This window comes from Oreochromis niloticus, linkage group LG12 (genome assembly GCF_001858045.2).
Source record: "Oreochromis niloticus isolate F11D_XX linkage group LG12, O_niloticus_UMD_NMBU, whole genome shotgun sequence".
NCBI classification, from domain to species: domain Eukaryota; kingdom Metazoa; phylum Chordata; class Actinopteri; order Cichliformes; family Cichlidae; genus Oreochromis; species Oreochromis niloticus.
Window position 1 is genome coordinate 13,421,713 of NC_031977.2, and position 24,878 is coordinate 13,446,590.

The 24,878-nt window shown below is 41.9% G+C and overlaps 3 protein-coding genes across 4 annotated transcripts in view; 2 read left to right on the plus strand and 1 right to left on the minus strand.

Annotated features, from left to right (window-relative positions):
• Positions 1–3,057, plus strand: part of adgra2 (adhesion G protein-coupled receptor A2) — a 39,920-nt gene extending 36,863 nt beyond the window's left edge. The window contains exon 19 of the mRNA XM_003452628.4: positions 13–3,057. Coding sequence (XP_003452676.1) covers positions 13–1,426 — 1,414 coding nt within the window. The 3' untranslated portion in view covers positions 1,427–3,057. The remainder of the gene's footprint in view (positions 1–12) is intronic.
• A 631-nt stretch (positions 3,058–3,688) lies between these two features.
• Positions 3,689–17,625, plus strand: rab11fip1a (RAB11 family interacting protein 1 (class I) a). 2 transcript variants are annotated; one of them, XM_005457430.4, is made up of 6 exons: positions 3,689–4,428; positions 11,199–11,635; positions 11,746–12,667; positions 13,811–15,466; positions 15,848–15,944; positions 16,372–17,625. In XM_005457430.4, the coding sequence occupies exons 1-6, from the start codon at positions 4,079–4,081 to the stop codon at positions 16,573–16,575; spliced, it is 3,666 nt and encodes a 1,221-aa protein (XP_005457487.1). In that variant the 5' UTR covers positions 3,689–4,078; the 3' UTR covers positions 16,576–17,625. The 2 variants fall into 2 exon arrangements, with proteins under 2 accessions (XP_005457487.1, XP_005457488.1); XM_005457431.4 differs by lacking the exon at positions 13,811–15,466 and having other exon boundaries at positions 16,372–17,361.
• prlhr2a (prolactin releasing hormone receptor 2a) lies at positions 17,354–24,811 on the minus strand. Its single transcript, XM_003452665.5, has 3 exons — positions 24,360–24,811; positions 22,294–22,774; positions 17,354–20,604 (listed from the first exon to the last, which is right to left on the minus strand). The coding sequence occupies exons 2-3, from the start codon at positions 22,752–22,754 to the stop codon at positions 19,968–19,970; spliced, it is 1,098 nt and encodes a 365-aa protein (XP_003452713.1). The 5' UTR covers positions 22,755–22,774; positions 24,360–24,811; the 3' UTR covers positions 17,354–19,967.
• Positions 24,812–24,878: the final 67 nt, after the last annotated feature.

Genomic DNA, 24,878 nt, shown 5'->3' on the forward strand with positions numbered 1-24,878 from the left:
TGCCTCTTGCAGCTGCTGGCTGGTCCGGCGCTCCAGCCTGGGGTCTTTCTTTGTCCCTGCTGGCCTGGTGGTGTTGGTGACCTGGATCTATTTCCTGTGCACTGTTTTTCGCTTGAGGCGCCGTGGGGCCAAAGAATGCACAGGAACCACTCTGTCTTCTCCTGTGACCGAGAGCCATCCTGCACTCGCAGGAAGTACCAGCCTGCTCTCTACAGACTCAGTGGCTGGACCTGTACACCCTGTTATGTCTCCAGAGGATCAGTATTCGCTCAAGACACAGTTCTCTGTGCTGGTGGCCACGCACTTCCTGTTTGTGGTTCTGTGGTGTTGTGCAGCCATGGCAGTGTGGCTTACAGGTCACACTAGCTTGTTGTTTAGCTGTCTCTATGGGATAGTCGCAACAGTTTTGGGGGTTTTTCTGGTGGTGCACCACTGCTTCCGGCGACAAGATGTCCAGGCCTCTTGGCTGGCTTGTTGCCCAGGCTATCAACGCCCTCATCCCATGTCTACCTACACACATACCTGTACTACTGGGAGTGGGGTCCAGACCTCCGAACAGGGATCCCAGCTTTTTATCAACTGCCATCCACCTGGTGACTCTCATAATTCCTCGTCAGCCAGGTCGTCATCCACACCAAGTGGGATCAGCAGCGTGGGCCCAGGGCCTTGCAAGCTCACCAACCTGCTGCAGGTGACGCAAGACAATTCAAACGGCACTTCACGTGCTCCTACGGGCAACAACACTAGCACCAGTACTGACAACATCACCAAGCCTACAAACAATGTTCTGCCCACCATTAACTCTGCAGGCCCAGGACAGCCCCAGAGAAGGAAAGCGAGCAGCAGAACTAAACAAGGCAGTAGTCAATATTATCATCGGGGCGAGGGCAGAGGTCACTATCGTCTCAAAGCTCTAAGGGCTGCTGGAGGTGGGGGCAGTCTTGGAGCTTTAGGGCCTATAGGTTTAGACCACCTCAGTTCATCGCATGCTGTTTACAAACAAGCCACAAGTGAGAATGGCAGCATTCACCACAGTCTCTCAGAGAACCAGGCCAGCGTGCTGACAAACGGGAAGCGGGTGGGAGAATCAGTAGCTACGAGCCCCTCGGAGGGAAGCGATGGAGGCAGCAGCGGGAGTCGCAAACCCTTCCCCCTGCTGCCATCGATGGCCAGCCGAGTAGCCATGCAAAACGCTCAGAGGCGATGCGCCAGCAGAGACAATTTAAAAGTCGCAGCTTCTGCGGAAACAAAGCGCTGCTCCTACCCTCTGAACGGCGACACCGCCACTGTGCCAGGGGCCGCTGGCCAAAATGGCAACCTGAAAAACTCTGTGCTGGAACTAGAGCAGGACATGAGTGGCACAGACCAATCACAGAGCTCTGTTGGAATGAAGAGTGGTTTGTGGAAAAGTGAAACCACGGTGTAAAATATGCTTACATGTGAACAACTATGCATGTCCTTAATGAACTCTTGAACGACTGGGTTATGTTTCAACGGTCTCTTAATAATTATCTAATTTAAGATATAATATCATGAAGGCATCCAGGACCCTAAACTGGTACTTTTGCCTCAGTAGCGTTGAGAGAGTTTGCTGTGAAATGATTTAAAAAAAAAATACTAAGGCAGGTGTTTTTATTGTCATTTTCAAAAAGAAGATACACATTTATCTTATAAAAATGTACATGTCATTTCTGAAATTGGCATATGATGTTGATTTTAGATGTCTAATGAAAGCTTTAATGTTTTAATTGTGATTTTTCTATGCATATCAACTATAGCATGAAATGGTTTACGAGATGGGCCATTTCCAAAGTCAAGCTATATGCATTTAATCAGTTGAAAGACTCTCACCCGCTTCAAATAACTTCAAATAACTGGTTGTGTTGCTCATGTATGCACTTCTATGTTGTCTGCAAGTTTATGCTTCAGTGTGTGTGTGTGTGTGTGTTTGTGTGTGTGTGTGCGCGCTCACACAACAGAAGAGGATTTGTGTGAGTGTGGCTGTACAGAATCTCAGAGTGAAATAAAAAGGCTATGCGAGACTTTTAAATATGAAAAAAATGTTTCCTTTTCATTTCTATGTACTCCTATCAGCACTGCTGGAGCTTTTCTCGTGTGATAACTTCACAATATACGCACTCAGACCTTGTCTGATCTAATACCTGAATGACTGCCCCCTCCTGGATAGCAGAGGAACCTGGATTGAGATTTCCTTAAAGCTGTATTTAGCAGGTTTTACAATGTTAAATGTTTTCAGCCACAATCAAAACTTCCATTTTGATTGTGGTGGTGGAGCTGTTTGTAATTTATAAAATATATGTAGGGTATTGCCTTAAGTTCACTCACAAATCCAAAGCCATACTTCTGTTTTATGAGCTTTTTAATGCACTTGCAATTCAGGAAATTACATTAACAGGAAATAGTATTTCTGCTACCCACCGGATTGCCACGTTTCTCCATTGTTATCTGGGCAACACACCCTGTGTTGTTACACTTGTTGCTGTGTCATAATATGCTCTTTCTTTGTCATATTGTATTGTATAGGTGTGGAATGAACTTGTTGATTTGCCCCAGACAGCAACATCAATAGAAAGATAGACTTGTCTGGTTCATTTAATATCATGGGCGATAGGTATACATATAATCTTAATGTTGCCTCTCTATCAGTAACTATGCTTTTGTTAACAATTTCCAAGTTGCAAGTTGCATGCAAGACAAAGTCTTTATTTAAAAGGAAAAATAATCAGGGCACTAAAATATTCTGTTTAATTTCTGATGTATTTTTTCCTTGTGCCAAAAAAACCATTTATGTTGCTGAAGAATGGAGCCACAGCTGCTTGTTGCTTGATATTAATAATTCACGTCTTTAATTATTTATAACTGAATGTTGCATTTTGTAAATAACCCAATCGTCTTCATTTATTGAAATATCCAGTGGAGTGTACTCTATTTTGCAATTACACAAGCCTACAAAAACCCAGTATTATTGTGGTCATATGAAATATTGTGTTCTTAATATGATGTTCAATTCATTAAAGGGACATTGCCTGAAAATAATTTTCAATGGGTTAAACTTTGTTGAAAAGGGCCTGGTGGACAAATGAATTTATAGTTACTGTGTGATAGGATTTTAGATGCCCTTGGACTTATGTTGATGTGACGTAATTTCATAAGTCTTACCTGTAACACACTGGTCCCTGTGCTCCCGCAGGCAAAGAACACTGTAGAAAACAAAGTAAGACAAAAGTACATTACATTACTGGTAGTTTTTAAGTTAATGACGTAAATTCTGATTCTGATTCTGATTCTAAAAACACAATATTTTTTGTAATTATTTTTTTTAATAATAGTAGTAATTTAATTTTTTATATTATTAAAAATATTCGTTTTAGACTCAACAAATAAAAAAAATTGTAAAAATGTTTTTACATTCGTAAAAATAGCCATTTTTTGTCCCTTACATGCACGCAATTACCAGTACTGGACTCAGTTCGGTGGTAACTGCTGACCTCTCTCAGTCTTGCATGGCTTTTCCGAGGCTAAACTGATTCCTGGTCAGTGCTTTTCAGCGCAGGTTAACGGTCTGAGTTTTTAAAGCCCTCCTCCTCTGCGGTCCAATCGCTAACTGACTTTTTTATAAACGACAGAATTGGCCAATAAGAGAGCGATATGTAGAGTATGGGTGGGAACTCCTTACATCAGGGAAGTAAACTATTCAACTTGGCGGAAAGAACTGTGTTTATAAAAGCCTCTTGAAGGATTGAGTTGCGTTACAGTGCTCTGGTCGGGTTACCTAGGCTAATATTACAATTTGATGGTAAACTGAGTGTGAACTGAACTCAGTGTGAAATGTATCAGAGGCTGAGGCGCAGCCTTTCAAAGAGGAGGGAGAAGTATTACGACATCATACTGAGCTTCCCGAACTGAAGTCAAGCTAGGTAACCCACACCTAGAACCGCAGAGGACGCAGAAGGTGAACAACAGAGTTCAAGAAAAGGTTAACCAGTCTTCCATTTTATTGAGGTATTTTTCGAGACAGTTCTGAATAACTTTTAGTAAAGCTTGACAGACTTTAGCGATGTCTCTGGCCGACCAGAGCCAGCAGTCGTATCCGACGAGTGTCCAGGTAACGGTGCACCAGGCTCGGAACCTGCGTACCAAGGGAAAGAATGGCACCAACGACTCCTACGCCATCATCCAGGTGGCCAAAGACAAGTTTTCTACCTCCGTGGCTGAGAAGTCTGTCGATCCGGTGTGGAAAGAAGAGGCTTCGTTCGACCTGCCGCTCTTCCACCCGGGAAACGCTGAGCGCTGTACGCTGTATATCACAGTAATGCACCGTGCCCAAGTGGGGCTGGACAAGTTCTTGGGCCAAGCTGTGATAAACCTGCTGCAGCTTTATGACAACAAGGCTCGCAAAAAGACAGAGTAAGTGACAGATAAGCAGTTTTGGGAGGGGTTTGGGGTCTCACAGATGCGTCCATTATTTCTGATTAATTATGTTTAAGTCTTCTTTTACGTTTATAATGAGTCTGGGTTTCAGTGCAGCAGCAGCACCCTTAGAGCACTGTACAATGAAAAATGTCTATCCAAATAACTTTCGTTTCAGAGCTTCATATAGAAGAGAAGAGAATAGGGCCCTTTATTATCATTGTACATGTACAATGAAATTCTAGGTGCTCCACACAAACTGTGCCGGAATAAAATATAAATAGTAGACAGTAGGAATAAATGGGAAACCGGTGAAATGTATACACAATCAAGAAGTGTATATATACAAATCAAGAGAGAAGTATACAAAAATAAGAGCAAGGCACATAGTGGAGAGCAAACTAGTTGCAAATGTAATGTAGCCAAGACCATAAGGCTAGGTTAAATGCATTGTTTCTAGGAAGAGGTAGGTAACCTGATATCGGGTTTATTTCCACACCTTTCTCTAGCTGGTATCTATATTCTGCTAAAAAAAATCTGTTTCCCACTGAAGGGAACAGACTTTAAAGAAGCAGGCATCTTAACAAATGTTACAGCCAAAGTGCCACCAGTTTTACTGTGACTGGCTTATCATTTGTCACAGTGTAATTCCAGGGTTGTATATTAACTTTCACAATCACTGGGTAGTTGGATTAGATTTTTACCTCTCGGCTGTAGACTTGAACTTTGTTTCAGCTATTCTGAGGAGGTATTAGCATACCTATTGGGCTTTATAAGTGCCTGTCTGATGATCTAGTTTACCAACATGGTAACTTTGCCCAAAGTAAGTCTAACAATTTACCTACCATTTAGTAAAGCACCAGATTAGCTTTTTATTCAATTAAAAGGAATTCCAGAATAGTTTATGTCAATGTTTGTTGTAAAGCAGCAGCACTGCTAATAGTCACTGAGAATTACATTATGTGAAATACTCTGGAGCATCTTTTGACTTTGTATGTGTCCACTGTGAAACACAGCAGTGAATAATATCATAGTCATTGAGTTTATTGGTTTACTGACTTTGCGATTGCAGGGCTTATCTAGTCAAGTTGAGTTTCTAGACACCCACTTGAATAATTCAGTGTTCTGATGTCATTTTTTTTTTTTTGGTTTGCTGTTAATGATAAACATGAACATGGGTGGAGCCTCTGTCCTCTTCCTCTTCCTCTTCCTTTTTTCTTGTTTTAAAACCATCCACTGACTTGCTTGGAAAATGGTCTGAGATCATTCTTTCCTTTGCTTGTCTGTCATCATTGGTCCAACCCTGAATGCTTGTGGGTGACTTTTACTTCACAAATTATTTTAAGACAATGACTATCACTAATGCTTGATGGCAGAGGCATGCCTTAAAATCACTTAGCTTTTGTTAATCTTGAGCATTCCTCAAGACTAGCTTAAAATATGTCTGCTCACACCCAGACGCATAACATAAATGGCGCCGACATCTGCGGTTTGACGCATCATGGGTGTAACACGAATCCAAATAGAGCTTTGCTTTAGAATTGTCATTGGGTTGGACACCCTCTTATGTAAAAGAAATTTTAAAAATAAAGGTGGTTTATTTTAGACTACACTGGTAAAACTTTCCCAGTAATTTTGAAGTGACCTTTGGTAATGCATGAGTGAGGTAGCGCTTGCTACTTCTCAGTAATCACTCACCCCGGGGGCAGCCTAGATTATGGTGCTGGAATGACCTCATGCTCTTGGTTATTGTGCCACCATATTTGAAATGTTGTCTTTTGCTTGCTTAGGTTCTTTTTACATGTTCATGCCAAAGTTCATTCCTTGCTATTTCCATTTCATACTGAGCTCCTTCGTTCTCCTGCCTTGTCTTGCTCCTCCTGTTCTGTAAGATGCAGTATGCGTGCAGGGGTATTGGATGTTGCTGGTTTTCCCTTGAAGTATGTGGTGTTAGATTACTGCGCTGCTCCCCTGTTGTGCTGATACAGGGTGTGACACCGAAAGGCTTTGTTTTCCAGTTGAAAGGGAACCCGACGCTTTTCCTCTAATACAAAACATTTTGGCCAGATGAAATGAGGTTTTAAGGCCAGACATCAGATAGATAGATAGATAGATAGATAGATAGATAGATAGATAGATAGATAGATAGATAGATAGATAGATAATCAGTTTAACAATTTATTTGGATTTACTCATCTTTGCCGCTCCATTGGAGTGCATTTTGTTTCCATGAATAAAAAGTTTTACTATCTTATCTTATCTACTATCTTTACTATCTTAATATACCGGATTGTTTTTAATAGTTTCAAAATTTAATTTTTCATAAGTATGATGATCTACAAGTAATGGTTATTTTTGCATGATATTGTCCTAAACCTTGTGTTTATTTTCTCAAAGGACAAAGCAGGAAATTCCAGCCATTTAAAGGCTTAAACTTGCGAGTGGTTGAAAGTTGTGCTGAATCACTCATTGAAATGATTAATTTAATTTATTGTCCAGTTTCCAGCTAGATGTTGTTTATGTAGGTTTTACATTTTTAAAACGTCAAACAGTCCTTTAATTTGTCTCTGCGGAGGCAGTAAGGACAAGATATTGGATAGGTACACTTCAACATGGAGAGCATGACAGGGCGAACACACAAGATAAACAAATCACAAACTCAAACAGAAAAATCATTGTATTTACACGTGTCTCCTCTTAGCTAGGGTCCTGGATACATTAGAGAAATCTACAACATATTTGTGGTGGTACAGCTTTTGTTTTTGTCTTCTACCTTCCTGGTGCCTTAGACATTAAAACGTGATATTGACTGTTTTGTATTTTGTTGCCTGGAGCTGAAGTCTCTCGTCTCTGATAAACACTCAGTGGGCAGTGAGGAGGTGGTGGACACTGTGCCCAGCTGAAGTGGGTACACGGTTTTTAGAGTTCTTGATAACTGTGTTTGTTGGTGTGATTGCAATCAAAACTGTTGCAAACAAAAAGAAACAAATAACAAGAGTCTTCTAACCTTTTCTCCCATCTACCACTGCTATGCAGAACCACAGCACATTTATTGGGCTAAAATGAGTTGTTTAGAACATGCAATGAATAAACTGCTAAAATTAACATTTTAATTTTAAAAGAAAATTAAAATACAAGTAAAAGCAATAAAACCTTAGTAAAACAGACAGTAAAAGACAGATAATAAAGTAGTAATAACAAAAAGACCTTAACATTGGTTAAGCTTAGTTAAACAGAAACATTTTTAACTGTTCACACAGTCAGCTAAACGTAGGGGCCACTGAAAGGGAACAACTAATGTGTTTTGGGTCTGTGAACGAAGACTCTGAACAGAAGTATGCTTGAGAAGAAATTGAGATAAATGGTCTGGAGCTAGTCGCTGTAGTGCTCTGTATGCAGTTATGAGAATTTGAAAACAAATTCTTCAATCAACTGGGAGCCAGTGTAAAGAGTATAATATAGTGGTAATGTGAGCTTGCTTGCTAGAACGTTTAAGGAGTCCTGCTGCGGTGTTTGTACATTATTTGGAGGCAATTTTTGTGGTACAGCTTGTCACAGTCGAGCATGAAAGTTGAGTGAAAATAGAATGGTCTCATTTTTTAAAAGCATTTTACACGTTTCATTTTGCTTTACTGTGAAATGTAACAAAATGATTGTTTCACTAGTTGTGACTTTACAGGACAGCTTTAATTTTCCATTTATTTACTTATTCATATTTTAACTAGAGAATATTCTCTATTTTTTTAAAGTCTCTGTTCCCAATTACAATTACAATTTTTATGTTAAGAAAAACTAAGTGGAAAATTTCAGGGTTTTATCTTTAATGGTTTTTGAGATATTCAAGCAGAAGGCTCACAGTTATTTGAGATTAAATAATCCAGTGACTTTTCTACTTCTTCTTTTTTACTAATGAGAGTACAAGTAAGGATATTAATGAAAAAATATATCATTTTATTATATACATACCCATCACTTGTTACTAACTACACAAGGAAGAAGAGAGAACGCTCACAAAATATCTGATGTTCTGATCTGTACTGTATGACTAATATGCATACTTCAGTATTTGTGTATTAATTGCATGTCGTGTGATCGTGGCAGTATTGAACAATTTTATCAGCCGTTATCAGTTTTCCTTGTATCGTGCAGCCCTAATGTTCAACCAGTTGCAGAGGCAGTTCCCAGAGTAGGACTCATGAGTGCAGACATATGAGTCACAGTATTTTGCAAACAAAGCGTACAGAATTTCCATCCATGTGATATATGACGCCCAGTAACATCAGACTTACCTAATGCTGACATCAGACTAAACTTTCCTAAAGATAATTTTTAACAAGGCTGTACGTGGAACAGTAACAGCCAATTGTAGCCTATCTGTATGAGATTGTTTTTATACTTCTTTGTTTTTTATTGGCTGAATCCTCCGTACTGGCTGGTGTTGGTTCAGAGGATAAGGATGTTTGTTAATCATTACACATGAAAGGGAAGCTATCGACAGTTAACAGAGGGAACCTGTCCAGCAAGACCAGTGAGCTCATGCGTCAGGGAGGAGGCTTTTTATGCATGTGCAAACAATACAAAAGTTGGAACAGCCTGACAGCTTGTTAATACTCGTGTTAATTCATTGTGTTTTCGTAGTCATCTTGGTGCACGCCCTGTTGTTATTGAAGACAAGAGCACAAAGCTGTTTCTTGACTGACTTGTGAAAATGTTATCTCTGTGCCCTTGCGCCTCGACTCGGCTAGCGATTGTTTGCTTTGGCTTTCTTGGTTTAGAGTGGGAGATGAAGAATGTTTGAATTAGAGTCAGCTTAACTTTAATTACAACACACACTTCATACACGTAGGGAGGTGCCGTGAGGAATGCTGTTTCACTCCCATGCTTGTTTCCAAGCTGTTTTTCCCTACAGCAGACTATCTGCATATCTGCTGCATGACAAATAAATGTGCTGACTGTGAACTTCCTTTAAATTGCAGTTTGGTGTCAGATTAGGACCACACAAAGTTTTGGGCGGAAATAGATAGCTTCGGAGACCACAGTTTAAGTCATGCAAGGACAGAGTGAACTTTAATAAGATCCACAACATGTTGCACAAATGAAATCAAACTGTGACCTTTACCTCATGTGAAATGGTCAGAGGAATGTGCTGTGAAACAAAAAGGTTAAAAAGGGGAAAGGTTTGACAAAATGGGCGCGACTGCTGAACTATTAGTACATCTAATAATAGCATGGTTTTGAGAAAAACCTTTATAGCCCTTATAATGTCTTTGTTTTGAATTCTACAAACGGAGAGCATGCAGTGGCACTAACTGCGTGTTTTGGCTTGCTTTTAAACAGGCCTCTCCAGAACACTCTTAGCTTTCCCTTACAGAAAATAAGAGGTGATCGTGTGCAACAGAGAGGACATGATGGGGGAGCCTGAACAAAGCTGTAACTGTCTGACTTTATCTGCAGTTGGCATGGTACTCCTAACAGGAACTACAACGAGCTGTACAGTATAGACACCTGTCAGTCTCAGGTTAACAATCGGCAGACAAATGCCAGCAGGGCTGATGTATTAGAGGTCACAAATGTTAGGAACCTGCTCATTTTGGTTCAGGTTCTTTTTTTGCAGTCAGATATTTTTTCTTCAATGTCTTTCATACAAAAAGAAAGCACGGTGGCACGGTGGTTAGCACTGTTGCCGCACAGCAAGAAGGTCCTGAGTTCAATTCCACCATCAGGCCGGGGTCTTTCTGTGTGGAGTTTGCATGTTCTCCCCGCGTTTGCGTGGGTTCCCTCCGGGTACTCCGGCTTCCTCCCACCATCCAAAGACATGCAGTTTATGGGTATAGGTTAATTGATTAATCCAAATTGCCCATGGGTGTGAATGCGGGAGTGAATGTGAGCGTGAATGGTTGTCTGTCTCTGTGTGTTAGCCCTGCGACAGACTGGCGACCTGTCCAGGGTGTACCCCGCCTCTTGCCCTATGACAGCTGGGATAGGCTCCAGCACCCCCCCGTGACCCTGAAAAGGATAAGCGGATGGATGGATGGGTCTTTCATACACAAGACTTATTTAAGCCCAGCATTGTTATTCAAATTAATGTATAAAAGAGTGACCAAAAGCAGGTTTTTGAAAAGCAAAGTATACTCCAAAATTACACTGAAATACTGCAGGACATTTGAGAAGCGGAAATCAAAGAACATTTTCAAATTTAGCTCACGTTAGAATCAAAATAACAATTTCGCTTGATTGCAAAATGGTTGAAACCATTAATATTTTTCATGTCTAATGCATTGTATATGAGAATTTGGACGTGGTGGATTAACGAGGCCTGTAACAACTAGAGTGTTTCCTCTATGTTTAAAAATCTATTTGTAAAAAATAATTATTAGTATAATTTCCATCACTTTTTTTATTGTGAGAAAAAGATTGATAATAATTACATAAAACAGATATAGTTAACTGAAGTTGCACAGGGGTAGCAGAGTTAGAGAATGGGAGTGGTGACTGTGGAGGCAGCATTAAAAAACTCTAAAGTAGAAATCCTGAGAATAAAGTTGCAATAGTAAATCAAACTGTGTTACCCAGTTTTGGGGATTTAAGATGTATTATTTACATGTCTCAATTTTTTAAAGTTTTTTTAAACTTGGGTTTGTGTTGTGTAGACCTGTGCGTACTATATAAAGATAAATCATATAAATAGTTCTGAAACAAAAGTCAAATCCTGTTATCTTCCGATAATTCAGTTTTAACACATGATTCATTATTTCTGACATTTGCAGATGGTTCAAGCTGGTGGACAAGACGGGAAAAGAGGACAAGGCGCGAGGAGAGGTGCTGCTAGATATCCAGTTTATGAGAAACAACATGTCAGCTAGCATGTTTGACCTTTCCATGCAGGACAAACCACGCTCTCGCATTTCCAAGATAAAGGACAAAGTGCGTGGGAAGAAAAAGGATGGTTTCTCCGACTCAGCCTCAGCGATTGTGCCCTCTGTCAGCCAGGTCCTCACAGACAGTGAGGGCGAGGCTGACGCACAGTCACTTAACCAGTCTCCAGATGAGAAAAAGAAATCTAAGCTCAAAAAGCTCTTTGCCCCCAAATCAAACTTGCAGCGTAATATCTCACAGTCCATGTCCACACTGGGGACGCTGCCTGAGAAGAATTCATCTCTGAGTGGCAGCCGCTCATCTGGTCTCAATGTCAACTCTCCTGATGGTAATTTGACCTCTGTTCTCTGTTTATTGTTTGCTGTTGCCAGCGCAAGTTGCGCAAGTTGTTTTGCATGTCAACAATGACATCATGCCTCACTGTCTCTCTCCCCGCAGTTAAGAAGAAATTCAAATTGGGACACAAACGAACCGGCAGCTCTGACAGCAAGGTGTCTTTGGGTCCTTTCTCTCTGCTGGGCCGCTCAAAACAGAGCAACAGTGACCTGAACAACCTGTGCATTAACGGCAGCCATGTGTACACAGAGGAGACAGAACCCAAGAGTGGATCTACACTCAGTCTGAACAGCTCCGGTCAAGGCTCTGTGGAAGATGTCCGCAAACACACTTCTGATCTCTCTGCAGATGCTTTCAGGAGTGTATCTGTCCCATCAACAGACAGAGCTTCACAAGAACAACAGCACCATCAAGAGGAGGAGGAAAGAAGGCAAGCAGAAGAAAGGCGCGTAGCAGAAGCAAAGAGGATGGAGGAAGAGGAGAAACACAGGGCACAGCTCAAGAGGCTGCAGGAGGAAGAGGAGCGTAGACTGCAAGAGGAACAGGAGAGGAAGAGACGCTTCCTAGAGGATGAAGCCAGGAGGAAGAAACAGATGGAGGAGGACGAGAGACGAAAGCAAGAAGAGCAACGCAAGATGCTGGAAGCAGCAGAAACTCAGCGGCTTGAAGAGGAGCGTCGTCGAGCAGAGGAGCAGAAGCGTCAGGAGGAGGCGTCTATGAGTGACAGACTGTCGTCCTTGTTCGGAATGATCAGGAAGAAGGAGGAGAAAAAGGAGGAGGTACAGCAACAGGCTATAGAGGAACAGCTGCCCACCCCAGCCCGTACTTTGGATGCGCAAGATCCCAATCAGCCTGCCTCCCGTCATTCCACCAACCCATTTGAGGACATTAACCTCAGCTCAGATGTTTCTCTAAGCAGCAATGTAAGCCCAACCGATCATCAGAAATCCAGCAGCAAGGCACAAACCCCCTCTGCCATGGTCTTCCTTAACCGCACTGCAAAAGTGTCTGCAGTCAAACCCAGGTAGGCCTTTTTCTCATTACATTGCACAAACCACAAAGCACACTTAACATCATGACATCCTGACGCATGTGTTGCTATTGGTTGCTTGTAGTCATGTTACATTCCTCTGAGACCTGCGTGAATGGAATTTGAATAGCCTTGCAAGTGAAATTTTGCCCATAATGCCTTTTAAATAAAGAAAGCCCAACACTAAGTGGAAAATAAAATCAAAAGTTTCCTCTTCACTGTTGGCCACGCACAAGGTAGTGGCACATGAGAGATATTATCTCAGAAAACCAAAGCACGTGCTTCTGATTGGTCAGTTTTGCTGTATATTATGCCTTTCAACACTGAACCCTGGAATTTGCACAACCTTCTTATCTGATCTTGCTTTTGTCATGAGTTACCAACACGCTTAACGCCATCCTCCGATGGCTGACGAACCTGTGAAACCAGTTTGGTTTGTACCGATGACAATGAAGGTGGGGTTTAAATCTGTGAAGATGTTGTGGAACAAGTTGTAGGCTGAACAGAGTTCACAAGGAGCGACTGAGCCATAGTGCTGCTTTCTGTGGGAATGTCGTGGCTGGTTCGATTTTATTTTCTTTTATGTTGTTTTTAAGATATTTTTTTAATATCATTGTTTGTGTACTGGAGCAGACTGGAATTCTTAGATCTGGATCATAATGGTAGGTGAATAACCGTTGTTGCAGTAATCTTTGATTTCCAAAATGTTTTAGAGATTTAGGCCATGGAAGATGGGCTTTACATTTTGTTGCAATGTTAGGTCTGCATGGAGTGATCTAAGTAGGATGATGTCATTGTTGTGTACAGTCATTAGGCTAAAACAGCGACCGTAAAATGTGTAAATATCAGCAGCTTCCTCTGTGTGCTGGTCATTAAATAGTGGACCATTTTATGGGAAAATATTTTGTTATACTAGCGGCTCGTTTCAGTACAAAGGTGCAACAGTCGATAAGTCAAAGTGAAGAGTTTATTGATTAGTGTTACACAACAGCTATATTATGTGAACCAGTACACGGGGAATGTAGTTACCTGCTTGTTGAGATGTTATCTGCTTGTTATATTGGTGACGGTTTATACACTGGTGAAAGTGAGGGTGCCAGTAATGACCTGTAGGCCTTTGTTTTCACTCCTTGGCAGATTGGCTCAATCTTTGGAGCCTGAACCTGCTGACTTCCAAACCCCCAGTCAGCTGTCTCCTTCCCAAGCCAACTCTGAGTCCATCCTGTCCAGAGTCCCATCTGGGTCCCCTGATACTTTCTCCAGCCTCCACTCATCTTTAGCTCCAAGAGATAGCAGTCAAAGCCCACCTAGTTCTCCACGTGGCAACACAGAGAATTTGTCATCTGGATCTGAGGGGTCTTCACCCACCATGGCAGATCAGAACAGAAGGGCCCTCCTACCACCCACTTACAGGAGCCAAACCAGAGGAAATCTTACTCCTGTCAGAGAGATTCAAAACCCGGCTTATGAAGAGCCAGAAGAACCGCAACCAGGCAAAAAATCTGTACCACTTCCAGATTATGAAACACTCTTCCCTCAGAAGAGACACGGAGTGAAAGGGCAGCCTCGATGGGATAATATAATTGCTGAGGTCAATCAGAAACACAAGGGTGCTGCACCTGCACTCTTGGGTCCTGAGGTGAGTGTGGACGGTCCAGTGGAGCATACACCAAGTCCTAGGTCTTCTGTATCACTGGAGACCCCTAACATGAGGCTTTCCCAAGCTAAACCTCAGGAGACCAAACCTGTGTCAGCAAAAAAAGCACCAGCCCCGGCTCCTCCTAAACAAGCGGCATCTCCACCTCCACGATCAGCAGCAGATTCCAGTCAGAAACAAAGCCTCAGTGTTTCTCAACAGTCTTCAGTGACACGTAGTCGACCTACATCCCCAGCATCTGTAATATCGGACACTTCAAGCAGATTTACGTCAGGAGATGGCGCAAGAAAGGTGCTGCAACCTTCACCCACACCTACACCCAGAACACCAAGCCAAATGGACTGGAATACACCACCTTCAAGTGATCAAAGGAAAGAACAAGCCACAATGAACAAAGAAGCACCCACAGCTAAACCCAGACAAAGGGTCAGTGCCAACGAGCTAATGAAGGAACAACAATCTCCTGTGAACAGTAACATCCCAAAAGTATCTAATTCAAGTATGAGCAGCACGGACAAAAAGTTAAAGGACGGCTTTGCAGAGGAAGACCCGTTCCCTAGTACTCAGCTTCTTTCCAAAGACCCATGGACACTGCAGAAGCAAAATGATGATTCACTTTTTACTGGCAATGCTAGTAGGAAGGAGGCGACACCTCGAGATCAGGGAATGACAGCAAGTGACTTTGATAAAGTTTTTGGTCAAGAAAAAACACCAGATCCTTTCGCCAGTTTTAATGGCAGTGATTCGAAGAAACAGAGTGAATACAGGAAAAAAGATGATGAGTCAAAACTAGACAGTCCTGCTTTCCAAAGAAAGAATTCACAAAAAGGAAAGAAGAGCCTTCCATCCATAACTGCCTCACAACAAATAACACCCACTGCCACTCAAGGTTTTGCAGATTTCCCACTGCTGCTTCCCAATGATGGGAAAACACAAAGCAGTTTCAGTGAAGGAGAGGATCTTTTTGGAGACCGATCTTTTTTTCAAGCTTCAGAGCCCCTTCAAGTGGTTATGGAGGAACCAGAAATCTCGTCTGGGGGGAAGGAAACTTTGCGAGCGAGGGTGTCACCATCTGAGGTTCAGCCTGTCAGTACTCAGAATAGCAATGGAAGCTGGCTAGCCATAAATTCACGCAGGTGAGATTGACCAGGCTATTTTCAGAGTTAGCTTTTGATGAGGGTTGAGCTTGATTCAGTTATGGTGGATCACACGTGGTGCTGTTATACTGGGAGGCGAATAAGTTGCTGGGATTTATCTTGTGGTGTGGCTGTTTTCCAGGCTGTGATTTCTTGGCAACCTTCCTCACGCTTGATTTCAATCTGAATGTTGAATATTGCACTTCGAATGCACTTTGAATGTGATAGAAATGATTGTGGAAGATGATAACAACACAATATTTAATTATTTTCTCCTACACAAAATATTTCTTAATCATTTTCTGTGGGGGTTTTGTATCTCTTCTTCTATTTACTTAGTAAACCTTCAGGCCTTACAGTAACGTATGCCTTTATTTACAGGCCTCATCCCGTGAAGCCTATGAGCACATCAGAGAGCCAGAGCATCCATGCTATGAAAGAGATAAAGGTCCGGGACAGCACACCAGCGAAGATAAAGGTACTGTCATACTGGTTTAATGTAGTGGCACTTAAACACCGTTAACCTGACCGGCTTTTGCTGCAGGGACAGTTCGTGCTTGGATAACCTAAAATCTCTTTTCCTGAGGTCTGCACTGTGCTGTCTTATTTACAAGGAGTAGCATGAAAAAAAATGCCAGGTGCTTTGAGACGATTGGATTTTACACATCAAAGGTCGTCTGGTAGTCTGCTCTAAAAGTTATTTTTGGAAACTTTCTCAAAAGTTCTTCTTGTCTCTCTTTTCTTAAACTTGGCAGATGGTGATGATATGAATTATTTTGTCAAAAAAAGTTATGGAGCTTTTATATTCTAATTTCTTTGATTTGTTTTTCTTTGTGTGTTTAAATGAATTCTTCAATATGTCCTAATTTAAAAAGCATTCACCAAATTATCTTGTTTTCATTCAGATGATGGACTCTGTGGAAAGTGGACCGTACACTCAGCTGACTCAGGAGGAGCTGATCACAATGGTGGTGAAGCAGCAGGCTGACCTTACCAAGAAGGACACCAAGATTGTTGAGCTCGAGGAATACATAGACAACCTGTTGGTCCGTGTCATTGAGGAGAAGCCGAGTATCCTGTATGCCCTCAATGCTGCCAAGCCAGTGTAAAGGAATGTAAAGTGGACTTAATTCTGCTTCCTGTTTGTGTTTGTACTGTATTCACTCTGTATTATAAGACAGTGTCTTAGAGCATATGCACTTTTTAAACTTTCAAACAAATAGATGCTGGAGTGTAAAAAGCAGGCAGAAAATCTTTATATTAACAAAAAAAAAAAATGTATTTGTCCCGACACTAAGGTACTGCAGCTTGTTGCATAATATACTAATCATTATAAATAATGAAAACTGGATTCAACTTTTATTTAATAAAGTAGTTTTTACACTGGGCAGCCTCTAAGTTTTGCTGTGTAGTGATTAATCACCGTAATCATTCATGTATGTTGTCTTCCTCCACTAAAGTCTTTATTTTTATTTTCTTTGCCTCATCCTTATGAAAGCATGTATTTGTTTAACCACTTAACAACAGTCATTATATCGTACTCACCACATATGAATGTCACCTGGATATCCAGTCCTTAAAGACACTGTGCCTATTGTTGCTTCAGAGAGGTCTTACATAGAAAACCAGCATTGACTAAAATAGAGCAGCTGCTATGTTCTCAGCAGATTTTGAATTGTATACAGAGTTAAGCAATTTTGTCTCCATTGTGCTCATAGTTCAAATATTATGCAAGTTATACTACAGATTCCTGTTCTCCTTAAATTAATGAGAAACTTTGAGCACTGTGATGTGTTTTGTTGTCTTTTGTAAAGTAATTTAAAAGCCAAGATCAGAGTAAAAGTAAAAGACTTACTAAAGTAAGTCGCCTTGTCTCTATGTTTGATCTTCACTAATGATGCCTTTACAAACTAAAACTGTTCGATGATAGCATGGCAGTAATGATAGCAATATTAACCAGTATCTCTGTCCAGACTTGTGCCTTCCAGACCTTCTTTTCATGTATGATCTGTTGTTTTTCTGGAGTGAGCGCTCACTGCATGTACAGTCTGATCTATCCAGTGTTTGTAATATTACAGCTGATGTAAATGTCTGAAAGCGCTGTGGGTTTTTGTTGTTGTTGTTTTGTTTTGTTTTTTCAAATAAAGACACTAATTATGCCTCTGGATTGTACATGTGGTCGTTTACCACCATTGTGTGTTTGCAAGTAATATACCACACAACTAAATGAAATATTGACATAATAATCATTAAGCTCTTGGCGAAGGTTCGAATTGCACTAACGATTCCAGATGTTCGGTGTCTTCCAACTTCTGGCAGGTTTATTTTATGTTTCTTATCTCCATACCCACAAGGGTGAAAAAGCAATGTAGCCATGGTAACATACATAGCATGTTTTATTATACACACTGCCTGTCTTTTATCCAGAACAATAACATTGCATTTGAGCGTGGTTGCTTTTTCACAATATTCTCAGTCTTTTGCGTTGTTCGCGGCAGTTAAAGCAATGTAAATGTAAATGAGTCTGCAGCCATAGCTGCGCTGCAAAGCTGATCGGAAAAAGGGAAAGGAAGTGTACATACATTTCCAGGCTTTACAGTTTAAATGGCACAAAATCACCTCAAGCTGCAGCGATCAGTCCAGGCATATGGTGAGCACTCAAACAATCAGCAGCTGTTGATCTCAATAAGCACTTGAACATGCACGAATTGGTGTGAATATGCCAAGTAACAGTTGGGCATGTGGGGATTCAAAACTGAGAGGGTGGAGAAAGCTGGGATGCCACGAAAGCTCAGGGAAAAGCCATCACGCGCAAAACTGGAGAATATATATTTTCATGAAATATCTTCAAATGTATATTTGCATGCCATTGCAAGCAATCGTACTCACTTTTTAGGAACTGACTGTTATGACCCTAGATCACATAAACTGCAGCCAGTGGAACTTTTTATATATGTGGCGCCCTCTAGAGGTGAAGCACTCTTATTAAGCATTAAGCGCTCTTAAATATGTTTCAAAGCCTTCATAACTTATTGGAAACTTATACGTGATCTATTTGGCATTGTTTTATTAAAGACTGTAGATGTTCCTCACCCAGTACCAAGTCTAGTAACTTTACATTTCATACTTTCCAGGTGTCATAATTTTTAAAAATGATGCTGAACAACAATAATCTTATGCTTTCAGCCTCTTCTCTTGCATGGATGATCAAATCTATAATATTTGCATTTTACTGTATGTATGTGAACAGGACATGTTTGGGATTCTATTTTTATATTATTTTCATAAAATCCTAGATTGCTAAAAGTAAATCTTTCTCTTCTTCTTTTGGATGCTCCCTTTAGGGGTCGCCACAGCAAATCTCCCTCCATCTCATCCCCAGCATCCTCTGTCACACTAATTTTCTCTGTAGCCTTTCTCTTTACCTCCTGTCTTACAGCTTCATCTTTAACATCATTTGTCCAATCGATCCACCATCCCTTTTTTGCACATGTCAAACCCTCTCAGGCTTGTCTCTCTCTAACTCTGTCTCCAAACTCCTCAACCTGAGCTGTCCCTCTGGCATGCTCATTTCTAATCCTGTCCCTCCTGGTAATTCCTTTCTTAGCATCTTCAATTCTACCACCAGCTCAGCCTCCTGTCTTTTTCTCAGTAGCACGTCTTCAAACCACACATCACAGCAGGTCTCACTGCCATCTTGCAAACTTTCCTTTTCACTCTTGCTGCTGTCCTTCTGTCACAAATCTTCCACCTGCTCCCTACTTTCACTGCATATCTCAATATCATCTGCAAGCATCACAGACACCACAGAGACTCCTCTGACCTGACCTCCTCTGCCAGACTGCCCATCACCACTGCAAACAAGAAGGGGCTCACACTTGATCCCTGATGTAATCTCACTCCCCCCCACCTTGAAGCCATTACTCCTACCTCACACCTCACCACTGTCTCGCTGTCCTCATACATGACGCTCTCTACACTTCTCCAACAACACAAAGCAAACATCACATCTGTAGTGCTCCTTCTCTACATGAAGTCATGTTGCTGCTTGCTTATCATCACCTTTTTTCTCAGCCTAGCTTCAACCAGGCTTTCCCATCTCTTCATGGTGTGGTTCATGAGCTTTATTCCTCTACAGCTCTGCACATCACCCTTGTTCTTGAAAATCAGTACCAGTAAACTTATTTTCTGTTCCTAAAGCATCGTATTGTGTTAAACAATCCTGGAGAGTTTGAAAAGAGGAGTGATGGAGCACATCTCTGGAGTGTAATGCTATATCTCTGTCTGATCAACAACACAGGGACATTTTTGACAGTATCGTACTAATTTAGTTTGTATATCATATGGATGCCGGGTACGAGCTGGATACTCATACATTTGACTCCTAACCTATCCCATCTATGCCTAGGCTGCTCTAATTCTGACTGCCTTAAATGTTATCACTGCTTTACCAAAATGAGATGAGTGTGGGTACCCAGCTTCAGCTTAAAACACAAAAGCTTCACAACACCACACTGGCTGTGGCGCAGTTGTTGGCTGAGATGCCAATGCGACGGCGGCACGTGAACATTTTGCGAAGCTCAGCTCGAAAGCGGTCGTGCAGCCAGGCGTAGAGGAAAGGGTTACAGCAGGATGAGCTCATTGCGCACAGATGGCAAAGCAGCTGAATGAGTAGAAAGTACTGCTTGTCGATCAGATCGATGTCAATGTCACGCAGGACATTGAACACGCTGATGGGCATCCAGCAGATGCCAAATGCCGCCACCACCAGGGAGACCAGACGGAAGGTCTTGCGTTTGCGAACGCGCTGAGCCTCTGCCTGGCTCTCTGTGTGGTGGCCGGGTATGACACAGTTCCGCAGTTTGACGGAGATGCACAGGTAAGAGATGCAGAGGGCCGACAGAGGCAGGACATAGGTGATGAAGAGAGTGCTGTAGGCGTAGGCCAGCCGCTCCCTCTCCTGGCCCATCCAGAACTCCTCGCAGATGGTGAAGCCTTCGTTTTTAAATTCCACGTGGTAGGTGTGAGCCACAGCCGGGGCCACCAGACAACAGGACAACAGCCAGATCCCAGACAGGAGGTAGGTGCACGCCAAGACCGAGATCCGCTTTTTCAAAGGGTGCACCGTCGCATAATATCTGCGGAGTCCATGAGTAAAAAGGAGCAAATGAAAGATGGATAGAAAATGATGGAAACAGTAATTGGCTGGGGCAAAGACGAACAACATTTACCAGTCAATATGAGCGACAGCAATCAGCGCACAAATTACCATATGCTGTTAAGGACCACGGATAATACAGGCTGAAAAATGGCAGCAGCACAACATCAATACTAAATTGGCAGTTACCAGAAAAGTAACATCATGTTTTAAGCTTCACAAATAATAAATCCAATTCAGCTCTGCCACTGCAACCAAGGTGAATGGATAAGACTAGATGTGTGTTGAGTTACTGAAACACACATCTAGTGTCCGACAGAGTTTCATTTAACCATAATGTCCTCATTCAGACAGACTTACATTTAGATAGCACTAAACTGATTAAATTAGTGCAGAATATTTAGACCAGTAGAGTAGCTTCAAATGTCTTTCCTTATTTTCTGTCATATGTGCAACAACAGCAGATGTTGATAATAAATAAACAAGCTCAAAGCTCAAGCTTTGGATCCCTCAGTTTTACACAGAGTTATATTGAATTTACTCTTGCTCTGTAAGACATTAGTGAGAGTACAGTCATCGTAGGCAGACAGCTCTGTCTGTGAGCGCAGAAGCCCCGCCCACCTGCCTTTCAAATCTGGTGTTTGAGAGCCAGATCAGAAGTTCCACAGTTGCATCTCGATGTAGTCGGTTTTTGTGTTAGCTGTAAAATCAATAAAGATTGTTTTTCTTCTTGATTGTGAACACGACCCAGTTTTGAGGGCAGATGACTCAAAATGAATACAGGTTGAAACAAGGTGCGGTAATTAAGGATTATTTTGAACTGTGAATCATGCAGAGCTGCTTTAGAGCATGATAGGTCTACTTTACAAAGCAGTGAAGTTGTACATCAATAGTAGGTGATGCACACTTTAGCTAAAACCAAATAATTTAAATGCATTTAGGAAGATACCACTGTGTTCTTTGTAAGTTCTTGTCATGAATGACCTTTACCTGTTTTGGATTTGGGGGTCTGCCTTTTTGCCACAGTGACCATCTGCTTGATTTAAAGGTTTTGGACTTTCACCCTTTTCTGGTGTTTTGGGTCCTCTGTCTTTTGAGCCATTATGCACATTCATGTCATGTTTGGATTTAAGAAGAAAAACAATCTTTGTTGGTTTTACAGATGACATAAAAACTCACCACATCAAGGTGAATTTGAATCTGAAGCTGGAAACTTGTCCACTAGGTCCTTCACACAGCAGCTAGACTGATGCGTGGCTTAGCATGGCAAGGTAAACACAAGTGCTACTGATAATAATCAGTTAGGGCGCCATGCTATTTAGTGTTTCGCAGTCATTCAAGCAAGTAGCAGGGGGTCCTGGACCATCAAAATGGTAATTACAATTACTGTTTATCCTGCCACTGCATGTCAAAACAGCGGCTGCTGAAAGGGTCTATTTTCTTTGAGTTAGTGAGTCATTGTTAGGTGTTGTGTGCAAAATGAATGCTATATTTAGCTTTGTTTTTGAGGGATAACTAAAGCTGGTTTACAAACGCTTCATGATGAAAACTTTTTTGTCCTTGTTTGTGCATTGTTTCTCACAGACACACAGCATGCTGCATGCCAACGAGATGCTGGAGGTTTACTTACAGAGTTTTTCCCACTGCGTTCTGACTCATTGTGACTTACCTGTCTACACCAATGGCAGTGAGGGTGAACACTGACACGTACACCGTCACTGGCTGTATGAGGTACACCAGGTAGCACATGAAGCGACCAAACACCCAACCGTGTGGGTTGAAGGCGTAGGCCAGCGTAAAGGGGACACACGTAGCACACATCAGCATGTCAGAGAAAGCCAGGTTTCCAATGAAAAAGTTGGTGACGTTGTGCATCTTGCGAGTGCGGCAGATGACATAGAGGAGCAGGTAGTTGCCAAAGATGCCCACCAGAGCCACGAGGGTGTAGCAGGGAATGATGAGCAGCTTGAAAGACTGCAGCAGCTCCACGCCCGCAAACTGGGGGCTGCGCTTGGAGGAGCTGTTCTGCAGCGCCACCTCAAACACCTGTCCGGAGTCGTTTCCATTTGCAGCTTGTGTCACACACGGAGGGGTGAGCTCAGCTGCCCACCCACTGCCCGAAACCTCCATCCTGAAAGGATGGTGTGAACCTACAGGGATGACATCATAAACAGAGTCAAGTACAGTTCAACATGCACAGTGAAATGTCAAATGTGGCCAAGGGAGACATGTGCAAACAAGAACAGGCAAAGTGATTGAGAACGCTTTTCCTTTTATTACAGGCCTGCAGACAGGCTGAGCAGCTTCATGAGCCTTTGTCCAATTATTTTTCTCGTCCTTGTAGTAAATGATTTTTTTCCTCCTGTGTAGCTACAAAAAACAAAAAACCCCACTATGCTGAAAGCGAATTCCTTTTATTAGACTACGGTGACACCTCACTGACTAACTATATGCAGAAACCAAAATAAACCCGGGTTATTACTTCAGTGTAACTCAGACGAGTAGGCTCTCATGGAGCCACATGCCTTTCAGTCATTTCAACAAAACTTCCATGCAAACACTGAATATCAAAGCAAATGCTGCTGTGTGACTCACGCCATTATCTCCCCATGCACCATGTATGTGCAGTGTTTATGTGGTCAGCACAGGAGGTGTTGGTCCCTGTTAAATCAGTTCACTTCAGCATACATATTACTCAAGTTAGGGAATTTAAATGATTCATGCCAACAAAACCGCAGGATAATATAAGCACTATAATAAACTCACCCAGCAAGGACACATTTGGCCAAGACTGTGTGTGAATTTTATGTTGATGAAGGAAAAACCAGCAGTGGAGCCTGAATATTTGAACTGCCAAGAAATATTACAGGGGAAAAAATGGCCAGAAGGTCCAGTGTAAGGACGGCAGTCAATCACAATATCTCAAGTAACCAGTACAGAACCCCTCACTGTTGAGTCTCTAAGAAAAATAGGCAAGATTTAAATTTTGGGTTGGTCTTTCTCGATTTTAGAGAATTTGCCCGATATTTTTGCCTTTGTGGTTGCTTTTGTGATGCTTAGTTAATTGTTTATATATCTGAACACCATAGATTGCAGCAATTTATGTGCTGAAGTCACGCCACACTGTGAACAGTGGACAGAGAAAACTAACATATGAGTCGAACAGTGAATCACGCTGTTCATCAATGGACGAGAGTGAGAGTAAATGAATGTAACACGTTTGTCCAGAGGAAAAATGTAACAGGAAAAATAGGTCAAAGATTTTTGGCACACAGCTCATTTCCTGCGCCAAAAAGACCCGATATTTCTTTTTTATTAGTTTGTTTTAACACTCCCGTATTCCTTGTGCCAAGAAAAAAAGGAGAGAGAATAATAATAACGCGCGCTGGTACCAGTAGCGTGATCTCATACATTTTAAAGAACATATCACCATTTAAAGGCATTGGAAATATTTACAGTATCTGGAGACTCGCAGACAGGGTCAGCTCTGGAATACCTCGACGCAGATAAAGCGAGTGGACTGACAGCTATAAAACTGTCGGACATACCGATGACAAACCGCGAGCAATTAAAAATCCTCTAAATAACTTTCAAATGTCTCCAAGGAGAAAAAGCACGTTGCATCCCGTCTGGATCATTTCCGCTCTTCTCATACTCGACGTGCTGACTTTAGGTGCAGTTAGACTTTGTCAATTTAAATTTGCACAACATTACAAGCCAAAGAAGCACACCTACCGTCTGCAGATGTCTCAGTGTTCCAGCGCACGGAATATCCAGCTCGGAGCTTCTGTGCGTCTGTGGAGAGATGCGCGCTTCTCACACAAATCCACGCTTATAGGTTTACGGACACCAAACACAGCCATGCATCCCGAGCCCTTCATTAACGTGCACTGTAACAACTTTAGTTATTTTAATTAATCAAGTGTGTGTGAGTGTGGGTGTGTGTGGCCAGGCGATCAACAGGTGCAGTCCGGCTGACTGGGGGAGGAAGTCTCGCTTTTATATCTGCCCCAAACTTGAGTGACAGCCGTGATGACTGGAAGGAGTTTCCGACGTGTCTCCTTGGGAGATGGTGTAGCCTGAAAAGCCTGACTAGAAACCCTGCAGACAACACCTGATTTCAACCTCAAGGACAGTTTCAGGAGGTTAAAGAGACTTTACAGCTCCATCCCTGCATGTTCTTCTGCTCTTGTAGTTTCAAGTTGCTGTAGCAGATTCTGTAGCAAACATTCTCCACGGTATTTGTTGATCATT

Coding starts and splice junctions, on each gene's coding strand:
- rab11fip1a (XM_005457430.4), top strand. CDS start 4,079: ATGTCTCTGGCCGACCAGAGCCAGCAGTCGTATCCGACGAGTGTCCAG. Junction 12,668..13,810: donor GTGTCTGCAGTCAAACCCAG/GTAGGCCTTTTT, acceptor ACTCCTTGGCAG/ATTGGCTCAATCTTTGGAGC. Junction 15,945..16,371: donor GCACACCAGCGAAGATAAAG/GTACTGTCATAC, acceptor GTTTTCATTCAG/ATGATGGACTCTGTGGAAAG.
- prlhr2a (XM_003452665.5), bottom strand. CDS start 22,754: ATGGAGGTTTCGGGCAGTGGGTGGGCAGCTGAGCTCACCCCTCCGTGT. Junction 20,605..22,293: donor ACTGCCATTGGTGTAGACAG/GTAAGTCACAAT, acceptor TGGACTCCGCAG/ATATTATGCGACGGTGCACC.